Source organism: Raphanus sativus, chromosome 1, assembly GCF_000801105.2.
Source record: "Raphanus sativus cultivar WK10039 chromosome 1, ASM80110v3, whole genome shotgun sequence".
Taxonomy (NCBI): Eukaryota; Viridiplantae; Streptophyta; class Magnoliopsida; order Brassicales; family Brassicaceae; genus Raphanus; species Raphanus sativus.
Window position 1 is genome coordinate 9,706,448 of NC_079511.1, and position 22,773 is coordinate 9,729,220.

At 36.1% G+C, this 22,773-nt stretch overlaps 3 protein-coding genes across 5 annotated transcripts; 2 read left to right on the forward strand and 1 right to left on the reverse strand.

The window, feature by feature from the left end:
• Positions 1-3,525, forward strand: LOC108811258 (serine hydroxymethyltransferase 6). Of its 3 annotated transcripts, XR_001943265.2 has the most exons (6): positions 1-1,271; positions 1,352-1,757; positions 1,887-1,988; positions 2,086-2,364; positions 2,853-2,898; positions 3,349-3,525. XR_001943265.2 is itself a non-coding variant. In XM_018583306.2 (4 exons), the coding sequence occupies exons 1-4, from the start codon at positions 216-218 to the stop codon at positions 2,307-2,309; spliced, it is 1,788 nt and encodes a 595-aa protein (XP_018438808.2). In that variant the 5' UTR covers positions 1-215; the 3' UTR covers positions 2,310-2,502. The 3 variants fall into 3 exon arrangements, 1 of the variants encoding a protein (XP_018438808.2); XR_001943263.2 differs by lacking the exon at positions 3,349-3,525 and having other exon boundaries at positions 2,853-3,042; XM_018583306.2 differs by lacking the exons at positions 2,853-2,898; positions 3,349-3,525 and having other exon boundaries at positions 2,086-2,502.
• A 1,317-nt stretch (positions 3,526-4,842) lies between these two features.
• Positions 4,843-6,504, reverse strand: LOC108840244 (uncharacterized). The gene is made up of 2 exons (XM_018613085.2): positions 5,845-6,504; positions 4,843-5,738 (listed from the first exon to the last, which is right to left on the reverse strand). The coding sequence occupies exons 1-2, from the start codon at positions 6,208-6,210 to the stop codon at positions 5,103-5,105; spliced, it is 1,002 nt and encodes a 333-aa protein (XP_018468587.2). The 5' UTR covers positions 6,211-6,504; the 3' UTR covers positions 4,843-5,102.
• Positions 6,505-15,223: 8,719 nt separating this feature from the next.
• On the forward strand, positions 15,224-19,452 carry LOC130512013 (uncharacterized). The gene is made up of 3 exons (XM_057010063.1): positions 15,224-18,226; positions 18,312-18,411; positions 18,481-19,452. Exons 1-3 carry the CDS (start codon positions 15,651-15,653, stop codon positions 18,904-18,906), a joined length of 3,102 nt encoding a protein of 1,033 aa, XP_056866043.1. The 5' UTR covers positions 15,224-15,650; the 3' UTR covers positions 18,907-19,452.
• Positions 19,453-22,773: the final 3,321 nt, after the last annotated feature.

A 22,773-nucleotide genomic window follows, 5' to 3' on the forward strand; every position in this document is an offset into this window, starting at 1 on the left:
AAACTCTCCTCTTCCTCCCCATCCATCCATCCGAAGAGATCCGAATTCGATTTCCTCTTGGGTTTTTGATTTTTTTTTAGGGTTTTCTCTCAATTTGGATGGAAAATTCAACCTCTTCACTACCTAACCCTAAAAGAAGCTTCCTTTGTCTCCGCCGCCACACCTCCTCTCACCTCTGTTGCTGTTGATTCCCAAAAAGGAACAAACTTTCGATCATGGACCGTGCAGCTCAATCAGATCTCTCGTTGGGATTCACCAGCAGCTCCCACGCCTTGCCTCCACCTCCCCCGAGAATCCCCATCGCTGACGACTCGATCACGCTCCAAATCGACTCCAGCTTCCGCCCTTCCTCTAACCCCACGCCTCCCGTTCCTCTCCAGCTCCTCGAGCAGAGATTCGACTACGACGCCGGATCATCTCGCGGCCGTGTCGTGATCCATAAAGACGAAGACTTTGAAGCTGATGATGATGATCAGAGGGAAGAGTTCATCTTGTTGGGTCAGTCTCTGAAGCTAAAACGCTGCAGAGGAAGCATCAGCAGCAGCTCGAGCCCAAGCCCTTGTAAGCGATTCGCAGTTGATCCGGAGAGCAGACGAGCTGCAGTCAAAGCCTGGGGTGACCAGCCGCTCCAAGAAGCTGATCCCGTGATTCACGAGATTATGGAGAAGGAGAAACAGAGACAGTTCAGAGGGATCGAGCTCATAGCTTCCGAGAATTTCGTCTGTAGAGCTGTGATGGAAGCTTTGGGAAGCCACTTGACTAATAAGTACTCCGAAGGCATGCCTGGAGCTAGATACTACACAGGGAACCAGTACATTGATCAGATTGAGAATCTCTGCCAAGAACGTGCGCTGCAAGCTTTCGGCCTTGACCGTGACCATTGGGGTGTTAACGTGCAGCCTTACTCCTGCACTTCGGCGAACTTCGCGGTTTTCTCTGGTCTTTTGCTCCCTGGTGAAAGGATCATGGGGTTGGATTCTCCCTCGGGGGGTCATATGAGTCATGGTTACTACACGCCTGGTGGGAAGAAAGTGTCGGGTGCGTCTATCTTCTTTGAGAGCTTTCCGTATAAGGTGGACCCTCGTACGGGGTATATTGATTACGAGAAGCTTGAGGAGAAGGCGCTTGACTATCGTCCCAAGATACTTATCTGTGGAGGGAGTTCGTATCCGAGAGACTGGGACTTTCCTAGGTTTAGGTATGTTGCTGACAAGTGTGGTGCTGTTCTCATGTTTGACATGGCACAGATTAGCGGTCTTGTGGCTGCCAAGGTATAATGTTCATTCTCTCACTCCTTTGAGGCTTAATCATTTAAACTTGAGGCTTTATTGGTTTCTTTAAATGTTTGTAGGAAAGTCCAAATCCGTTTGATTATTGCGATATAGTTACCTCGACGACACACAAGTCTCTCCGTGGACCTAGGGGCGGTATCATATTCTACAGGAGAGGGTTGAAGGGCAAGAAGCAAAGCATAAATCTTAATCACTGTGAGAGCAATATACAGTATGATTACGAAGAGAAGATAAACTTTTCTGTCTTCCCATCGCTGCAAGGAGGTCCTCACAATAACCATATAGCTGCTCTAGCCATTGCCCTCAAGCAGGCAGCTTCACCAGAGTACAAGGCTTACATGCGACAGGTCAAGAAGAATGCTAAGGCTTTAGCATCTGCTTTGATTAGCAAAAACTGCAAGTTGGTAACGAATGGCACCGATAATCATTTGATGCTCTGGGATCTGACCCCTCTGGGCTTGACAGGTATCTGATCAGTCTGAGATCTATAATCAAACTTGTTTGAGATCATAACAAAACTTGTATGTCTGTACAATGCATATGTTTAGTTGTGTGTCCAAAGGCCACTCAGATACTTAAGCTTGTGATTTTCAGGCAAGGTGTATGAGAAAGTATGCGAGATGTGCCATATCACGGTCAACAAAGTCGCCATCTTCAGTGAAAATGGTGTTATTTCCCCTGGAGGTGTGAGAATAGGTAACTTTCAGTACTATAGATTCTAGAATTAGGATTAAACTCGTATCTTTCTTCCCGTGTGACTCATGAGATGGGCTTCATGTAATCTGTGTTTCAGGTAGTCCGGCTATGACTTCGAGGGGTTGTCTGGAACCAGATTTTGAGACAATGGCTGAGTTTCTGTATAGAGCTGCTCTGATAGCAAGTGCTGCACAAAGGGAGCAGGGGAAGTCGCAGAGGGAACCACTCAAAAGCATCTATCACTGTAAAGACATTGCAGATCTTAGGAACCAAGTCGAGGCTTTTGCTTCTCAGTTTGCAATGCCTGCGTTTGAGATTTGAGTCAGCCTGCAAAGAATGTGACAGCACAAACCTCCCTCATTTTTTTGTCGCCAAGGTAATCTAAATCCACCCACCCATTTCTCTATTTTACAGTGTCAAGCTATTTACATTATGCTAAAACTTAGATCAACATTTGTGGGAGAAAAAACAAACTTCCCTGTCTTGCTATGGTTATAAACTTGTAATTCTTCAAGGCTTGTGTACATAGTCATTGGAGGTGTGTTGGGTCTTTAGTGTATCCCTTTATAATCTTTTTAAATGGTAATAATAATGATAGAAAAAGAAAAAAACATACAAAGTCTGGAAAATTAGCTGTAATTTCAAGATGTTTATATGTTGGGGAACACAAATAATGTCTGTAACCAGATGAAAACTTGCTTCTGGCCTCAATCATTGCTTTTTCCTTACGGAAAATCATTACATTCTGAGGAAGAAAGAAAAAAGAAACTGTGACAAAAGGAATAATACATAGTTTTTGTTATGAATATGTTTTGTTATTATCATTGCATTTTGGTAAATTGTAATGTTTATTTGGTAAATCAGCTGAGAAAGTTGGTGTCCTACTTGGGAGGCAAAGCATGGATTTCTGGTGAGAGTCTCTAAAAGCATTTAGATTCTGCATGTTTTTGGTTTTGGATAGTGACTTGTGTCCTCATCTAATATTATATTGATATATATTTCTGTCTTCCATATTGTGTACTTTTAATTTTATTAATGGGGGTTTTCAACCAAATTCTTTTTCAAAATAAATAATTTTATTGTTGCCAATAATCTTGATGATGTTCTTAGAGCTAGTAAGCCTACAGATGAAAATTTTGTTTTTTTTATATTTAGTGATGGAGTTTTCTAGACTCAAACAGGATTTACAAAAATCATGTCGATTCTATTGTGTTTTATGCACTTAGTGAAGTTAGGTTTTTGGGATGATTGTTATTATGGCATATAGAGTAGATGGTTGAGCAATTTTGTAGCCATATATTAAATGCATTGTTTTTGGACTCGTTTTTGACATTATTGGTGTTTGCAATAATATTTCTAGTGGGTTCAACTGTTTTTCACCAAGGAATACCAAGTGAATTGACACTTTTGGTACTTGATTGATGCACATATACCAAGTGGTTCTCAAGGGTTGAGATTTACTCATTGATACAAAAAATGAATATTTTGTCAAAGATGTTCTTTTGTGTAGTAAAAGGAGAAAGCAAAGATGGGTGAATTGTGTGTAAAGCAAATATTAAAATAAGTATTAGAAACTTAAAGAAGTAAAGATGGAGTGTTTTAAAACAGTGTGGGGATGGATTTAGGGTGTGAAATTGGTATTAATCATAATTAATTGACACAAAAGCCACCAAAGGTGTGCAAAGCATATAAACTTAGATGAGAGTGCCAAAGAATCAAAAGGCAAATCTGCTTTAGAAAGGATCCATTTTCATCATTATTATTGACTAACACCAAAATATCACCATTCAAATTAATATCTCTCTACTTCCTCCTCTTTGTGAATCAAATCAAATCAAATTCTAGTTTTGATCATTGGCTCTGTTCACTACTTTTTTCTCGAACTATCTCAAAGAGACAACTACAACAAGCACTCCCTTTTGACTACCTCTTTTTTAACCAATTGTTTTTAATTAAGTTGTGATAGTCCAATGATATATGGTCCTCTTAGTGGATGATCAGAAATTACTCGCTGAACTATCACTCTCAGACATGACTGTTGTAATCTAGTCATATACTTAAATCAACGATGTTTAATATACCGTATTGTAAGATTTTTATATGTATTTGTAAATCATGTTCAAAATATTTTTAAATTTTGTGTTGATTAAAATTTCATATACTTTTATAAATATTCAGTTGTTAATCAAGTCATTTGAAATGATTCATGAATGAAATAATATGCAATAATTATAAAGCATACTATAGCTGTTCATATTACTATATGAATCCCATAATTCCATGACAAGTCTAATAATATTTACAGCTTAAAATGTCTTAGTGTTGTGTGATAAACATCAGACCGCCATCCGGTTATCTTCTCATGAATCCACCTATAAAATTTAAAGGTTTTTAATATCCATTCACCATTCTGCTAACTCGAAACAAAGTTTTTTTTTTGGGTAAGATGTTAAGATAAACTGTAATTTCAGTTTGACTCGAAACAAAGTTGATAAAAGCAATTAAAATAATATTTATCTAGAAGATAAGAATTCATATTTTTATTAAAAATATTAGAAATTTGTTTATTATTGTTGGAACGAGAACAATTAATAGTATACTTATTTTTGAAACAAGATCGGTTTATGATAATGTTTGTCCTTGTTAGTTTCCAATGTAAAAAAAAATCATTAAATTCTCATTATCTTTTGATTGTAATCTTCTACTATGGAATATGTTTTAAATCAGTTTTAATAAAACTAACTGTTAGAAATAAAACAACTCCATCTTTGAGTATATGATTTTGAAAAAGAGCTAACATTGTTTTTTTTAATGTGTTGAACAACAAACATCCCCAACGGGCTGGAACCAAAACTGAAAAGCAGACATTTACTTTAGCTATGATTCAGAGAATAAACTCCATTTCTAGAATTATAAAAATAAACATCAAAATACTAAAATAGAGCAGATTGACGAATTAACATTTTTGTTTTCATAAAAAAGTGTCACAACTTACAACAACTCCTACCAAATGATTCGTCGAAAGCCTAGAGTCTACCCAGTTTTCTTCTTCTTCTTTTTTTTTCTTGATTTTTCCATCTTTATGAAACTGAAAAATGTCAGCTTTTGATATTTTCATCTATGGCTGCAGAAATCCAAAAGCTTTTTCCTCCCTTCAACAATTTCATCAAAGAAATCATCGATTTGCGACACTATACTCTCTGTCCCGTTCCTCAAATTACCAAAATACCCTCTCAGATTCTCCACTCTCTCTCTCAACTCCCTCTCTCCCTCCTCCTCGCTTTCCCCTCCTCCTCCTCCTCCTCTCCGCTCAAGCTCCGCCTTCAGCTCTTCCAACGCCGCCTTGCTCCTCCTGTACTCATGCATCAGTATCCCCTTCCTCATCCCCGTCCTCCCCACCTCAGCCGCAACTCTCTGCTGCAACCGCCCCATCGCTCCGGCGAATCCGCCGACCTGATTCTGCGTCGTCTGCGTTTGCGTTTGCGACAGCGTTGTTGCGTCGCTGGGAACGCAGTAGACGAGACCGTTCATCAGAACCATGAGCAGAAGCGAGCTCATGTTCCTCGTCGCGTACAGTACGCCGCGGAAACCACTGAAACCGTTCTGCAGCTTCGTCGACGACTCCATCACCGTCGCCGCCGTCTGCTCCGACCAAAACGGAAACCTTTGAACTCTGTTCTCCATCAACGCTCTGTTCTCCGCCTCTATCCCGATCGCCTCTCTCCTGCACCCCGTGATCGCTCTTATCACCTGAACCACCGTTAAAACAGAGTAACTTTAAAAACAGAGTAATTGAAAAACAGAGTAACTGAAAAAAAACAGAGTAATTAAAGATTGAGTTTTTACGAGTACCCACCTGACGAGAAAGCTGAGGGGAGAGGCGGCGGTGGTGATAGTGGCCGTCGAGGGTGGAGGCGATTGAAATTCCGGCGGAGGAGAAGTTCTCGATGGAAGAAACGGCGGACTTGATGACGAGGCAAGCTTCCCAAAGCTTGGAGCTTTCGTCCATATACTCATCGAGCCATTTGTCTCCGACGGGGAGGTTGAGTTTCTGGACGAGGAGAGTGAGATGGGAGTGGGAGGTGCGGAGGAGACAGAGAGCTCTCTGTAAGAAGTGTAGGGACATGAAGTTGTTTGAGAGATAAACCCTCTCGAGATCATCCATTGATCTGTTTAGAAATGAATAGTATCCGTTCACTGAGCTTGCAGAGGACGGATCCATGTTAGAAAGATCTGATTTTTTAACTTGTTTGTTTCTTTGGTCGGTCGATGATCAAATTGAGAAGATATTAAGAGAGAGAGAGAGGAGAGGTGAGGAAATTGGAGGAGAGGGAAAAGGGAAAGAGGAGAATCAAAAGGTTATATAGAGAGTGGGAGTATGTATGTATGCATGTATACGTGTCGTATGTATATATGTATGAGTGTAAATGTAAATGAAAGGAAGAAGAAGAAGGAAGGAAGCTGAAGTTTTTGATTCTAAAGGATGAAAGTGATTGTTGGGTACAATGATGAATGTTTCCTACTGAGGAGGGAAGATGATTGGTAATTTTGTATGATTTTTTTGCCTCAGCCATTTTTTTTTTAAAAAGGGAAATATACATGAAGAAGAAAAAAGGTTTTGAGAATTGAAAATGAAAGGAAAAAGGGTATGGAGAAGAAATGTTTTTGAAGAAAACAAGACATATTGGGCAACGTTTCTTTCATGAGATTAATCTAATTTTGTGGGTCTATTGTTTCTTATACTTGAGAAATAAATTGAAAATGGGAGAAGAAATGTTTTTGAAGAAAACAAGAAAGTAAGACATATTGGACAACATTTGTTTTCATGAGATCTATCTAATTTTGTGGGTCTATTGTTTCCTACACTTGAGAAAGATATTGAAAATTTTAATATGTTTGTTCCTCTGTGTAGAAGCTGCTCCATCAGTTCTCCTTTTCGGGTCTTTGGAAAAATTGATTCTTTCTCTGAATAACATTTATAATGGTTCGATATAAACATACAAGAAAATAATGGAGAAAGAAAAGAAAAAAAAATCTTGAGCCCAAATACCTAGTATTTGAATGCATATATGGTTATAGGACTGCATAGTTTTCATTTTTAGTTTCTAATACCCTCTTCAACATCTAGTATTTAGGTTTTGTTATAAAACTCTTGATGTCAAGCAACTTTAAAAGTATGACATTTTGTATCTAATATATCGGATTGTGATGTTTAACCAATTCTTGTATGCTTTTCAGTAATAGTATGGAATACTATTATCACAAATTACATAGACTACAAGGCTGCTTGTTTGTCATTTGTTGAGTTTATGCATTGGAAGTACTTATATATTAAGCTCACTGACTCAAAAGAAATAAAGATAGGGGAACCAAATCTCTCTGTCTATTTGGTGGTTCTTGAGGTCTTTTCAAAAGGCATTTTACATTGACATTGAAATTTCATGGTTAAGTTTATATACTGAGATTCCAACGATCAACATTAAAACATACTACTACTAATTATTAAAGTATATTTGGTCCCTTCCTTTGCTAAAGATTAATATAAGTAAGGAGCCATTGAATATTTAGGGTTTTGAGTGGGGTTTCAATTAATTTTATATATTTTTTACAAATTTTTGTGGGTTTAGTGTTCACCTTTGATGGTGCTTCTTCCCTCTTTTCCTCCCTCGAGCTACTGATTTTGTGGGTTTTTCTCCAAGAATATAGAAATAGGAAAAATGACTAATACTTAATAGTATCATTTTTATTCACCCAATTCGTATTATTTTTCGTCTATGCCTCCTTTTACAAAGTTTGCAACATTTGCCAAAAAAGAATAAATAGGAATGATGAGATTCGTTGTATGTATCCTTTTAGTTTCATGCACATAATCAAAATTCTTTTTAGGACATAGGTCTCTGTGATGTTTGCAAGCCATCATCAGTCTAGAAAAACTTATCCCAGCCATTAATTGTTTATTTTTCCTTAACAAAATAGCTTCTTCAAGTTCAACATAAGACGACGTTCTAGCACCACAATTAGAGATATTAACTGAGTAAACCTTGCTTGGTATATTAAAATATTTACCTTAAGATTGTATTGTAGAAACTAATAAATAAAGATGCCGCACTAGTGACTTAGTTGATCGAGATTGATTATGTAGTAGTACGACGATAGATTCGTTGGGAACTATTTTATTGAAATCATAATTGATTTATATAGAATAAATCATAAACTTTGAAAGTGCCATTTCGGACCCATTTAACGGCGGATATATCAAAAGGAATGTTATCTAATAAATGAGTTGGTGTGCAAATTGTATATATAATAAATGCAAAAGGGAGATTACATAAATTTAATACATCTTTGAATGAACTTTCAGTGTGTAAAAAATGTAAGGTAAGGGTATACGTTTCTTAGTTTTTTTTATTTACGAACTGATTATAATCTATTTTTCGGAAATTAAGCCTTAAAGATTGGCGCTTTACATGAGTAGTGGTCTACAAGCAGTAGTTTTTTTTTGGAGAACTAGTCTACAAGCAGTAGTTGCTAGAGAACCAATGATCAAGTCTTAAAAGGCGCTTTACAAACCGGTTTGACAAATTTCTAAGAGAAAAAACCTCATCGAGACGAGCTTAACTGGATGAAATGAACCCATCCGCATCAAGACTAAAACATGCTTAGTAATTAGTTTATATAAAACATAATGATATGATTAAAAATGAATGATTAGTGTACATAATACAAAGGATGGTGCGAGAGAAATGAGTGGTGGCAGTGGAGGAAGGGGACCATGAAATCTATGGGAAGCGTCGGACAACTCAAAACCTCGGTTTTATTTTATAAAGAGACTTTCCCTTCTTTCTTCAGTTTTAATTAGTCGTTCTTTTTAGATTATTAGTTTTCTTAATTGTCTACCCTTTCATACTCTTACAGAAGGATTTGATAAGATTTTAATTTAAATGTCACCAAAACTTGCATAGAAATTTACCAATTAACATATGAAACATAAAATAAAGTTGAATGGAAGGAGAAACATACTATCTATGTTGATTACTTTTGTCTATGAATGTTTTCGCCTACACGTAAGATAACATTACAGTGAGAAACTGATGTGGAAACTATCCAAAAAGGCTGATGGTGTAACACTTGTAAAACATTCCAGTAGAGAATCATTGAATTTATAACGCTTCTAACCATCTACGGCTATAATAAGCTTTTACATCCGCTTATTCGGCATGTTGATCTCAAGTTTTGCAACCGCCGATTCGTTAGTTTTGTTATTATGGTTAATTTTAGCTATGAATGTTTTAATTTATACAAGATAAGAAATTGAAGTGGGAACTATTCAGACGATGATGGTATATATATTCTCATAAAAAGTTGACATTTCCTTTGTAAAGCCTTCAATCTAACTTTACTCGATTTGTGAAATTTTTTAAAAAGTAATATGGTTGTAGTTTTAGTAAGTTTATAATTCTTTTACTGATCGTACAAATATCACATGATGTCTTTTCATATTTTGATTTTATTTATACGATATCGTGATTTCTTGATAAATCATCAATACTTCAATAGAAGTGATTATGCACTATGGTAGAAAATATTTAAAATCAAAATGAAAGCATATTGGAAAATCCGAGTTGGAGACATAAAAACACAATTTTAAGATTTTAAAACAACTTTCGTTTTTTTAGCATTTCTCTAATTGTTATTAGTAGTAATTCAATGTAGCGACTACGAGTCTACGACTACTGATATTTTTTACCTGTCTACCCAGGAGGAGAACTTATGATTGTTAATTAATTAAGGTGGCAAGCAACTGATAAGTACTGCTTAATCTTTGATTCAGTGATTTCTAATCGGACGGTGGAAAGCGAGAGGTAGAATAATTGATTCTTTTAAGAGGGTCAACTAGCCCCCACTTGAGATCTTGAGATATGCTATTTTCTAAAAAATTCCTTGTTTCCACTATGTAAGTTCGTGATAAGACCTGTTACAGAAAAAAAAAGGGAAATTGCATTGCATACACATAGCAACACAAAAAAAAGTTTATAACCATAACAACTTCTTGGTTATGATATTGTTTGTATAATATGTATAAAGACAAAAAATATCCTTCATTCTACTATTTCAATTTCATTCTCACTTCCATCGTTCATCACTTCATCTTGTTCTTCTGAAACTATTTTTTTCCAGAATGATCTTTATTCTCTTTCTTTTGTCTGATGATCATTTATAAGCTTTATGAAATTCTTGGAAAGTGATACTTCGCATGCTGTGTAATCATCTGATCCAATAACTATGTTTGATCACGTTTCTTCATATATTTGTTTAGGTTTACATTTTTAATACTTTGATATATGTGGATTAAAAACAGAGGATGTGTAAGAACTAATGGAGAAGATGAACAGTAAATGTTGTGTTGTACTATTCCATTTGATAAATATAGAATAGTACAACACAATGTACTATAACATCATCTCCACTCCTCCTCCTCTTTTTCCTCTTCCTCTTACATCATCTCCACTCCTCCTCTTCCCCGTGCACGCAACTCTCACAGAAGCTTTCCTTCGTGTCATAACACATACATTTATGGTGACATTCTCAAGTTGTTATGTTAACTTTGACCCTCTCAATTGGTTAGACACTGTGTACATATTAAAAATAAAAGTTTATGTGGTTGTGTCGAGTATTCTATATTCAAACTATCATATTAACTTTGACACTCCCAATTGGTTAAACTGCTCTAATTTTCTTCATAATCTATATCCCCATATCATACGTCATATATTCTATACTATTTTAAATTACAGTATAGTATGATAAATTTTCTTTTCTCTTCTTTTGTAATTTACATCTCCTTCTCTGCCTCATAATTCTTCTTATTCACTACTTGATCAGTTACACTGTTTTGTTCTCTAACACTGTTGCCACTCATCATCTCTATCTCTAAAGAAACTTTAAAGAATTTCATATATACAAATTTTGTGGGTGTGTCGAGTATTCCATACCATAATATGTATAGTATAGTCACGTAATGGATAAAAGTTTGGGTTTAGGGTTTAGGGTTTAAGATTAGGGTTTGGGTTTAGGGTATATGGTTTGGGTTTAGGGTATATGGTTTGGGTTTAGGGTATATGGTTTGGGTTTAGGGTATATGGTTTGGGTTTAGGGTTCATAGTTTGGATTTAGGGTTTATAGTTCAGGGTTTAGGTTTAGGGTATATGATTTGGGTTTATAATTTTATATTTGGGTTTAGTATATGAATTTGTGTTTGTTTATTTGTCTTTACCTATACTATATGATTTGAGTTTAGATTTAGGATTTCTCTCTCTCTCAATTTATCATATTATACTCTATTTTAAATTACAGTATAGTATGATACGTTTCTTTTTCTCTTATTTTGCACTTTGTATCTCTTTCTCTACCTTCTAATTCTTCTTACTCACTACTTGATCAGTTACATTATTTTGTTTTCCAACACCCATCGCCACTCATCAGCTCTTTCTCTAAAGAAATTTTAGAAAATTTCATATATACAAAGTTTGTGGGTGTGTCGAGTTTTCCATACCATAGTATGTATAATATAGTCATGTAATGATAATGGTTTGAGTTTAGGGTTTAAGATTAGGGCTTGGGTTTAGGGTACATGGTTTGGGTATATGGTTTGGGTTTAGGGTTTTGGTTTGGGTTTACTGTTCAGAATTTGGGTTTAGAGTTTATGGTTTAGTGTTTGGGTTTAGGGTATATGGTTTGGGTTTAGGGTTTAGATTTGGGTTTAAGATTTAGGATTTGGGTTTAGGGTTTAGAGTATATGGTTTGGGTTTAGGGTTTAGGTTTGGGTTTAAGATTTAGGATTTGAGTTTAGGGTTTGGGGTTTACATTTTATGTTTGGAATAATCTATTCTATATCTATATTATATATAGAATAGTATATAATTCGAGCGTTTGATAATACACAGATACGTTTTTCCATGTATGGCTATATTCTTAATTGTCATAATCTTTCGACTATACTATATAACATATAGTATAGTATTACAAATTCAGTTTTAGAGCTTCAAAATCAAACACACGCGCCTAAAAGGAGAGTTTGGTCAAGATTGTGTGCTAATTGTCCCATCCACCATTTGCAACTGTAGAATGGCTATATACTTGAGTTTTTCCTCCCTTATGTACATCTCACAAATTCCCCCAAAAAAAAATGTTCGTGATAAAACTCTATCGTTTTTGGTAGAAGAACAAGTTACGGAAGTGTTGTGATTTATTATTTAAACTGATCGTTGTTTGTGTTACATTTAGTTTACAGAAGAGAAGAGCCCAAAAATTTACATCGTAAATCATCATAAGCAATATGTTTCTGTTAATTGTAAGCATAAAACAAAGGAAGATGTGCTATCACACAACACTTGTAATCTTCGTTCATCAATAAATTATATCGTGATGTTTCACCAATTTGGTAGTGAAACCGTTTTAATTTCAGTAATTAAATATTGTTGGCAAAGAAAAATTGTCAAACAAATATTTTTTTTGATAAAAAAGCGATGTAATATTACTTGTGAAACAATCAATGCTTTTTGTAATCATAAAGAAAATTAGAAAAATGTTGAATTAAAAGTATGAAAGCCAATCATAGCTGTTTTGATGTAGCCAAATATATACATACACCTAAATATTGATCAAATGATAAATGTCAGTTTTGTATACTTATTATGAAGACAGATATGTATATAGGTATGTGGTTATGATACATTCGTACACATAACAAACTGGTTTTCTTTATGTGGTCCTAGCTCATATAGAAACGATTAGAAGTGATGATTTGAGAGTGCTTTATCCATGTACTGTATATGAAAATTGTTCAAGTGTTTGTGTATAATGATTATATATACACAGAACAGTACCCTAAACTTGGTTTGAAAGTAATAGATCAAGACTGTAACTTTTGCTCTAAGCCAAGAAGGATTTCGAACAGAGTGACTGAGTAAGAAATGGTAACCAACAAAATGCATGAACTGGGCTAGACTTACAAGTTTTTTTTTTTTGTTAAAGACTTACAAGTTTTTTTTTATATCAAATAAATATTATTAATCTAAATAGATCAATCATATTGTGGAGAGACAAAGAAGGGTGATTGTTAGAAGAGCGAGAAGGAAGTGGCAGAACAAGTCATATCAGGAAAAGACAGCTGTAGTTTCATAAAGACATCAAGTGGTAGATTGAACTGTGATGCTTAAGGTTGGTAATAATTTTTATATAAAAATTTACTACTTTTCCAAAAGCATCTCTGCTTCTATTTTTGTAGTAGTTGTTGTTGTACTCCTTTGGACTCAATCAAATATCATATTACATCATCAGACGTAGACAAAATCGAGAGAGGCCAGATTTGTCAAAGGAAGTGTAACATTGTTAGAAAAGGATCTTCATTGTTCATATAGAATCCAATTGATGACACAAAACGATAAGTACATTTTGGCAAGAAAAGACAGTGAAATAGCTATTAGCGGCATATATGCTGGTACCATTAACTATAGCTACTCAACTACTTGAGCTCATTCGATACCAGAAAATCACTCATTGGCTACGAGGGAGCTAGAGAAGGAGTTCCAGCTAAGCAGCAGTTCTTCCATACCAACTTAGCTTTTCTGCGTTGTTATTGTCATAACAACCGATAGACAATAGGTTCACCCAACTCAGTCCCTCTTGTTCTTATGATTCGTAATTGGTATCTGAGTTACTAACCAAACAAAGAAAGATAAAGAAACTTCTCTATCAGTCAATAATTGCGTTATCTCTTATGGTTTAGGGTTTATGAGAGAGGAGGTATTGGTTCATTAGTTAATAGGTAAGGGTTTTAGAGGTACACAATATTGGACTTTGGTGCGATTTTATGTTTAAGGGGTGTTAGTATTTATAAATACTTTGCTGATTTTAGAAATTGAGAGATCTGTTAGATTTGAAAGAGTTGCAGAAAGTTTTGTATATTGTAAATTCTCTGAAAATAAATTGATATGATGATTTTAAGAATCTAAACTAAATAGATAATATTCTAAAAATTTTGTGTTATGAGTTAAATAGTGAAAAATACAACTCACAATGGAACAAACTTTAATAGATTTAAAGAATAATTAAAATCTAAACTTTTTGAATAATAAAAGATTATAAATTACTAAATCATCAAACTAATAACATTAAATTCTAATGAGAATCTATAAACCAATAACACTAGATTTTAGAAATTCTAACAATCACTATAAATATAACTCCGACTAAGAGTATTTCCAATTCACCTTTATTTTCACTTCTATAATAGCATTTAGAGATAAAATCACTCATATTCATCTCTATTTTTGCCTCTAAAATACAGATTGCTATTTTTTCTCTATTTATAGAGAAAAAATAACATTTCTCTATATTTTGTTATATTTTGGAAATCTCTATTTTAGAGAATTATATTAGATCAAAATTTATCTCTATTATAGAGTTTCTCTATTTTAATGGTAAAAATAGAGAAAAACATTGGAGATGATCTTTTTGTAGGGTTTATTATGGTATTAGAAACTATTAGAAACATTACATTTACGATATTACATCCGACTATTCTACCTTCTTTACGAGGATTTCACGTCTGACCGCATCACCCTGAGTCGTCCTATGAGATTCATTCTCTAATATTCTGTATAATTCGTTTTCTTTGAAAATTGAAATTCAGCCCTTCTGATGTAGAAATTGTGTCGTCTGAGATTCAAACTCCATATCTAAATATAAAAACTTTTAAATCTTTACCACTAAACCACCGTGTTTTGACGTTGGAGATGGTCTAACACCCCATAAATTAGTAGTCAAAGTTTCCTTTTAGGAGAGTTTACTAACTCTTAAACACAAAAGTAAATTGAGAAAATATCATCATTAGTTATATGGTTTTGAGTGGACCTATCTTCTATATATAAATCAAGGTCGGCCCCTTATCATTCTACTACGACTACGGTCACCAGCTATTTGTCATCATTGTCATTATTCTACCTTACACCTTTTCCTTACCCGCACCAGAACATTAGAAAGATGTAAAATATAACAGATTGCAAGTAAATGGTGAAAAACTAGACTTGCGCTTGTAGATGATGGGAAAGCGTAAGGTGTGGATATGAATAATTTCATGTGGTACTGAGTATACTGTACTAAGTGTTCCTAAAATCATAGCAAAGACTAAGACTTAACTGTAAGATTATCATTCCACTACAAGAAAACAAGGCGATTCTGACGGACATTCCGACGGAAAATGAGATCCTCGGAACATTCCGAGAGATTTCCGAGGAAATTCCGAGGAAACTCAAATTTTGAGTTTCCTCGGAATTTCCTCGGAATATACCGACGGAATTCCGAGGAAACAACATTTCGTCGGTATTTTCTTATGAAATACCGAGGAAACAATATTCCTCGGAAAAAAACCGACGAAAATCTGAGGATATATTATAGCCGTTAGAGAGCCGTTGGGGAATTTTCAAATTACCGAGGAAATTCCGAGGAAGGAGCCGTTGCCGTCGGAATTCCGTCGGAATTTCCTGGGTAATGTCGGCAGCTTCTCATCTATAAATACGAGCACCCCTCATCCTCTCCATTCACTCCATTTCTTCATCCTCTCACATACTATATTTACTCACGAATTTGATTGAAAAAAAGATGTCTTCTTCAAATTATTATCGTTCTTGGATCGATCGACCTCATTTGGATCCGAACACGAGATTGCTTACAGAAGAATACCAACAAGGTATAAACGAATTCATGGGGATAGCTCAACGACAACCGGAAGCAGAAACAGGTAAGTTAAGATGTCCTTGCTCTAATTGTAAAAATAGAAAGGTTATTAAAGAGTGGGATGTTTGGACTCATCTATATTTGAATGGGTTTACGCGGAGTTACAAAATTTGGTATCATCATGGGGAAACTGATTATGAATATGGTAGTACTAGCGAACCTCAGCCTGCGGTTAGGTTAGAAGAACCAATTAGAACGGATGTAGATTATGGTGTAGGTACTGAGCAGATGGTAAATGATCATTTTAGAGGGGAAGATTTACCCAATGCACAAGCTAGGAGATTTTATGATATGTTGGATGCTGGAAAGCAACCCTTGTATGAAGGATGCAGAGATGGTCATTCAGCTTTATCATCTGCAACAAGACTGATGGGCATTAAAACAGATTATAATTTGGCTGAAGACTGTGTGGATGCGATTGCTGATTTTGTAAAAGGTATTCTACCTGAGGATAATGTAGCCCCTGGTTCATACTACGAGGTTCAGAAACTGGTAGCTGGTCTTGGTTTATCGTATCAGGTAATAGATGTATGCAGCGATAACTGCATGATTTATTGGAGGGCTGATGAACAGCGGGTTACATGCAAATTTTGTGGGAAGGCTCGTTATAAAGATACGAGTGGAAGAGTTCCAGTGCCATATAAAAGGATGTGGTATTTGCCTCTGACGGAAAGGTTGCAGAGGTTGTACCAGTCGGAACGCACAGCGCAACCAATGAGATGGCATGCGGAGCATTCAACAGATGGTGAGATTAGACATCCTTCAGATGCAAAAGCGTGGAAGCATTTCCAATCAACATATCCCGACTTTGCGTATGAGAGAAGAAATGTCTACCTTGGATTATGTACTGATGGTTTCAGTCCATTTGGCAAGAGTGGAAGACAATATTCTCTATGGCCAGTCATTCTTACACCATACAACTTACCGCCAAACTTGTGCTTGCGACGAGAGTTTTTGTTTCTCTCCATTCTCGTTCCCGGACCAGAGCATCCTAAGAGATCACTTGATGTGTTTCTTCAGCCACTAATATATGAGTTGAACCAACTATGGGCTCAAGGTGCTGAAACATACGATATTTCGTGTAAAGAAAACTTTCAAATGCGGGCAGTACTTATGTGGACAATTAGTGATTTTCCAGCATATGGTATGTTATCTGGATGGACAACACATGGAAGGCTATCGTGTCCATATTGTCAAGATAACACTGATGCTTTCCAACTAAAACACGGAAGGAAAACATGTTGGTTTGACTGTCACAGGAGATTCCTACCACCTGATCATCCATATCGTAGGAGTAGGAATTTGTTTACGAAGAACAAGAGGGTGTTTGACAGTCCAACACCGGAAATTTGTGGGGCAGATTTGTTGACACAACTAAGAGATTTTGGTGCAGATAGGACGCCAGACGTCGGTGGACACGTGCGTTATCCGGTAGATGCTGTTGGAGAACTACATAACTGGCACAAAAAGAGTATTTTCTGGGATTTGCCATACTGGAAGGATCATCTGCTGAGGCATAATTTAGATGTCATGCATATTGAGAAGAACTTTTTTGACAATCTCATGAACACGATCCTTAACGTTCAAGGTAAAACAAAGGATAATTTGAAGTCAAGACTGGATTTAGTCGATATATGTGCTCGTTCAGAACTTCATGTTGATGAAAATGGTAGGGCTCCTTTTCCCATATACCGACTTGATGCAGAGGGAAAAGATGCATTCTTTGATTGGATTTCAAACGATGTGGAATTTCCAGACGGTTACGCATCTAATTTGCGTAACTGTGTCGATAGAAACGAAGGAAAGTTTATGGGCTTGAAGAGTCACGATTGCCATGTAATGATGCAGCGCCTCCTTCCATTTGCCTTCAAGGAACTATTACCACGGAATGTTCATGAAGCAATTGCAGGGATAAGTGCTTTCTTCCGTGATTTATGCACGAGATCAGTGACTCTTGAAGGTATTGAAAATTTGAAGACTAACATAGCCGTGATTCAGTGCAACCTTGAGAAGATATTTCCTCCATCATTTTTTGATGTTATGGAGCATCTTGTTATTCACCTGGCAAGAGAATTGGAACTTGGTGGTCCTGTGCAGTATAGATGGATGTATCTGTATGAACGGTATATGTTCCATTTGAAGAAGATGGTGAAAAATTTAAGTAAGGTGGAAGGTTCTATAGTTGCACAGATGATCAATGAAGAAACTTCAAACTTTGCCGAGTACTACTTTCCAACAGAAGTGCAGACCAAAAACAGAAGACCTGCTCGGCATGATGATAGAGGCGAACGGGCAACATATCATGTTACGGTTCCAGACATCTTCACAGATGTTGGACGACTTAGCGGAAAACCAAAGGACCGTCGACTTACTGAGCAGGAGCGCAGTCATTTGCAAACATATTTGCTCACCAACTGCGAAGATATTCTTCAATATGAGAGGTAAATAAATTAGCTTACAAATTTTTATTTTAACAAGTTAAAATTTAAATCTTAATTAATTACATTATTGTCATCATATGTACAGGATTTTCATGGCAGAAAAGCGGTTCGAATATAGATACGCCACAGAGGAGGCTCTAGAAGAACTGAAGCAGAGAGAATTTGCTGGATGGATGCTTACTTATGTGAGTGCTTTAAACAAATTAAAATATTATTTATCACATATTTATAGTAATTCACATATATTGATATAGGTGTCTGCTGGTATGGCCAGAGGTGAAACATTTGATGATTGGATACGCGAGATGGTGCGTGGACCAAAGTATGTTGTGAAGTCATATCCGAGATTTTGTACTCGAGGATATGCATTCACAACGCAAAAGAGGAGACGTTCGAGCACGACTTATGATGCTGGCGTTTGTTCTGCATCAGGAGATGATGTATACTACGGAAACATACAAGAGATTATGGAAATCAAGTATCCGGGCATGGTTGGATTGCGTTGTACTGTTTTCTTTTGTGATTGGTACGACAACACTCCAGATCGAGGTGTGAGAACAGATGCATTTGGTGTTACATCAGTACATTCGAGGCGAAAGCTGCAATATTATGATCCTTTCATTCTTGCTTCTCAGGCCGATCAGGTAATTAAATATACATATGTCAATTATTCAGAATGATTCATCATCATGTGTATTATTCAAATTATTTTTAAATGTTACAGGTTTGTTATATCAAGTATCCCCGGGTTAGGAACAGAGATGATCCATGGGTCACCGTTACATCACTCAACCCGAGAGGCCGAGTTCAGGGAAGTTCTGAGCTGGAAGACCCACTACAACCAAGCACATCTGGCAACTTAAGTGCAGCAGAAGATTTAGCTGCAGTTGGCCTTGTAGTCGATTTAACCGATTTCGCAGAGGAAGCCGTCGTTCACGTAGAGGATGAACCAGAGATTGGAGAGTTTCACCAAGATCCATATTCAGAATCATCTGGTGATGATGACTCCGAAACAGAGTAGCATCGCCTTTTTTTTTTTTTTAATATAAGAATACCGAGGAAATTCCGAGGGAATTCCGACGGTTTAGGGTATTTGGTTATAGGGTATCTGTTCCTCGGAAAAGCCTCGGACATTTCCGAGGAAATCCCGAGGAATTGAGGGTTTTGATTATAGGGTTTTCTCTTCCTCGGAAATGCGTCGGAAAATTCCGAGGGAATTCTTAGGAAATACCGAGGAAACATAAGTTTTCCTCGGAATTTCCTCGGAAATTCCGAGGCTTTTCCGAGGAATATAGGTTTTTTTAGTCGAAAACAACATTTTTCGGTTTCAATAACACTTATATAAGCCTTATTAAAATACTTAGACTGAATATGAAGTCAAAAATTGGTGTATCACCCGATAATAAACAGTTTTCGGAATGTATGAACGAAATCCCCACAACATACGAGAAACACTTATACACTTTAATGAATGGTAAAGGGAATACATACAATTCATTTTAGAATTTTGTTATTTCATGATTTAGGATCATATAAACAAACAATTATCATTGGTATGCATTACATTAATATAAAAAATGATATAGGGCAAAAAAATTTGATGTTTTGAAACCACAAACATGTATTCCTCGGAATTTCCTCGGAATATACCGAGGAATTTCCGAGGAATATTCTTTTCCTCAGAATGTTTTCATTTAACCGGGCAAAGGAAACCGCCAAATTTTTCACGAAAATTAAATAATTGATTTCCGAGGAAATTCCGACGGACCGAGGAAATTCCGACGGCCGTTTTTCCGTCGGAAATTCGGTTTTATAAACCCTAAACACTTCTTCTTCCCCATTTCTCTCTTCTTCTTCTCGCGATCTCCGCCGACCACTCTCTTCTCCCGCGGCGATTTCCGGCGAATCCTCCCTAATCCTCTTCAATTTCATCCATAAATCATGTAAGGACCCTATCCCACTCTATTAGATTCGATTTGGTGGGGGTTTAAGTAGATGTGATGATTTTAGAAGTTTTTAGATAGATTTTTTTTAGGGTGATTGGTAGGATTGTGTAATGGGAGTTTGATTGTGATTATTGTTTGTATTGAGTTGATTTAGAAGTTTTTTGAAAGTTTATTCTTAATTTTGTGTTTTTAAAATCGAATTAATAATTATGAAAACGTTTTTTGTATAGAAAATCTATTTTTTGAACTATAAAATCATTTCTATATTTATTAAACATTTTAAATATTTATGAAACCTTTTTATGATTAAAAACTATTTTTTGTAATTATATTTATATTTTTGTGATTAAAATCTATTTTTTAGATTTTTAAAAATCGAAATAATAATTATGAAAACGTTTTTTATATATAAAATCTATTTTTTGAATTATAAAATCATTTCTATACTTATTAAACATTTTTAATATTTTTGAAACCTTTTTTTTATTAAAAACTATTTTTTCTAATTATATTTATATTTTTGTGATTAAAATCTATTTTTAAATATTTTTTCAATTTATATTGACTAAAACTATTTTTGTGATTAAAATCTGTTTTTAAATATTTTTTCAATTTTTATTGACTAAAACTTTTTTTTTTAATTTACAGGTCTACTGGTGATCAGCCCCGGGTTCGACCTCGTCGTTCCGCACCACGAGGTCGTGGTGGTACGGCGAGCCACTCTCGGGGTTCGTCCAGCCACTCTCGGGATTCTTCATCGCCACAGAGCTCTTACCATACATCTCCCTCTCCGGTTTCTGCTCCCGCTGCTGCACACTCTCCTGCTCCTCCAGTGGTTCCGGGAGTGATGACTGTTGAACAGTTGGTTCAACAGCCCGGTCGTGAGCATCTTCCCTATCTTACTCCGGAGCCACGGGGACTCGGTCAAACATGGTAATTAAACGTCTTTTTTTTCTTTCATTAAAATTTCATTCATTATTAATAATTTGTTCCTTATTTTAGGTTCGACCGATCTAAGAACGGGATCAGCGGGTGGATCAACCGTATGATGAAATCGACCCTCGAGAAGGGATATCCGACTTTCACTCACTTCCCTCTCGAGGACCAGCAGATGTGGTTTCGTCAGTTTGCGGTAAGTATTCTAATTTTTTATTTATATTTTTAATCTTTAATATAAAATTTCTACTAATTGTGTTTTTTTCCAGCAAGAGTTCAACTGGCATTCCGATCATACACCCTTTATCCGTAACGCCTTCGTCCATAAAGTTATGGACAACTATGGGAAGCAGATCTACGAGTGGAAGCAGAAGTGGCTCGCCAACGAGGTTTTTTTTATTTATTAAACTATTTTTTTAAAGTTTTTTAAACTATTTTTGAATTTATTTAACTATTTTTTTTATTTATTAAAAGGTCCCGCAGTCGATCAACCCCACCGTCTGGAAGGAGTTGTGTGTGCATTGGAACAAGGAGGAGACGAAAGAAATCTCCTTGACCAACTCCAACAACCGCAAGAGCGATCGTGGCGGGAAGGGCATGTACAAGCACAATTTGGGTGCCCAGACTATTGCCACTCTCAGAGATCGCTTGGTAAGTTCAATTTTTTTTTCTTCCAATTATTTAAATATGTTTATTTTATTTTTTATGCATTTATTCTAATTTCTAACGTTTGTTTAACTTATGTTTATTTCAAGGCGGAAGAAAATGATGGCGAGCCGGTTGATGATCTCCTCCTATATAGGAAGGCGCATACCAACAAGCATACTGGGCTGATTGATGATGGTGTTGTGAGGGATGTGATCGACCTGATCCAAACTCAGAAGGAAGACGAAGAGATCCGTCTATCTCAGCTTCAAACCGACATGGACGCCACTTCGACGGCTTCTACCAACTTGTCCCGGATTCGAATCAACGAAATCGTTGCATCGGTATGTTCTTCTTTAAAAGTTCAATTCATTTATTTTATTTTCATTTATCATCTTTTCTATTATTTAAATTTATTTATTTTCTATTTCAGTCGGTACCGAAGAAGAAGGGACGTTTGGTCGGTTTGGGTCGTCGATCCCAGTCGGTTCCTCCTTGTGCACCATCGTCCTCAGTTGATCCAGCAGTATTTATGGATCAGTTGAAGGACAGGGATGACCGCATTGCTGCGTTGGAGACCAGGATGGCGGATCAACAGGCGGGATGGGAGGAAACGAGGAGGCAGAACGAGAGAATGATGGAAATGATGAAGAGAATGTACCCGAACGAGCAGTTCCCGTAGTTTCTTTTTTTTTTTTTCAAAAACTCTGAATGTTTTATTTTAATTTGTACAACTTTGAATATTATCTAATATGTTTTCTTTCAATTCTAATTCTAATTTTATATTTTCTAATTCCAATTAAAAACAAATTAATTTACAATTTTATAAAAAAAAAATTGGGAAAATTCCGAGGAAGTGTATCCCTCGGAATATTCCGAGGAAAGGGTCGTCGGAATATTCCGAGGGATACACATCCTCGGAAAAGCGTCGGTATATGTCCGAGGACTTTATCGAGGACACAGCCCTCGGAAATTTCCGAGGAAATATTCCCTCGGAAATTTCCGAGGAAAGATTTCCTC

Excerpts from the sequence above, each read along its gene's own strand:
- LOC108811258 (XM_018583306.2), top strand. The coding sequence starts at position 216 with ATGGACCGTGCAGCTCAATCAGATCTCTCGTTGGGATTCACCAGCAGC. Across the intron at positions 1,272-1,351 it reads GCGGTCTTGTGGCTGCCAAG|GAAAGTCCAAATCCGTTTGA; the intron begins GTATAATGTTCA and ends AAATGTTTGTAG. Across the intron at positions 1,989-2,085 it reads CCCTGGAGGTGTGAGAATAG|GTAGTCCGGCTATGACTTCG; the intron begins GTAACTTTCAGT and ends TCTGTGTTTCAG.
- LOC108840244 (XM_018613085.2), bottom strand. The coding sequence starts at position 6,210 with ATGGATCCGTCCTCTGCAAGCTCAGTGAACGGATACTATTCATTTCTA. Across the intron at positions 5,739-5,844 it reads CCCCTCAGCTTTCTCGTCAG|GTGATAAGAGCGATCACGGG; the intron begins GTGGGTACTCGT and ends ACGGTGGTTCAG.
- LOC130512013 (XM_057010063.1), top strand. The coding sequence starts at position 15,651 with ATGTCTTCTTCAAATTATTATCGTTCTTGGATCGATCGACCTCATTTG. Across the intron at positions 18,227-18,311 it reads GATATTCTTCAATATGAGAG|GATTTTCATGGCAGAAAAGC; the intron begins GTAAATAAATTA and ends TCATATGTACAG. Across the intron at positions 18,412-18,480 it reads CTGGATGGATGCTTACTTAT|GTGTCTGCTGGTATGGCCAG; the intron begins GTGAGTGCTTTA and ends ATATTGATATAG.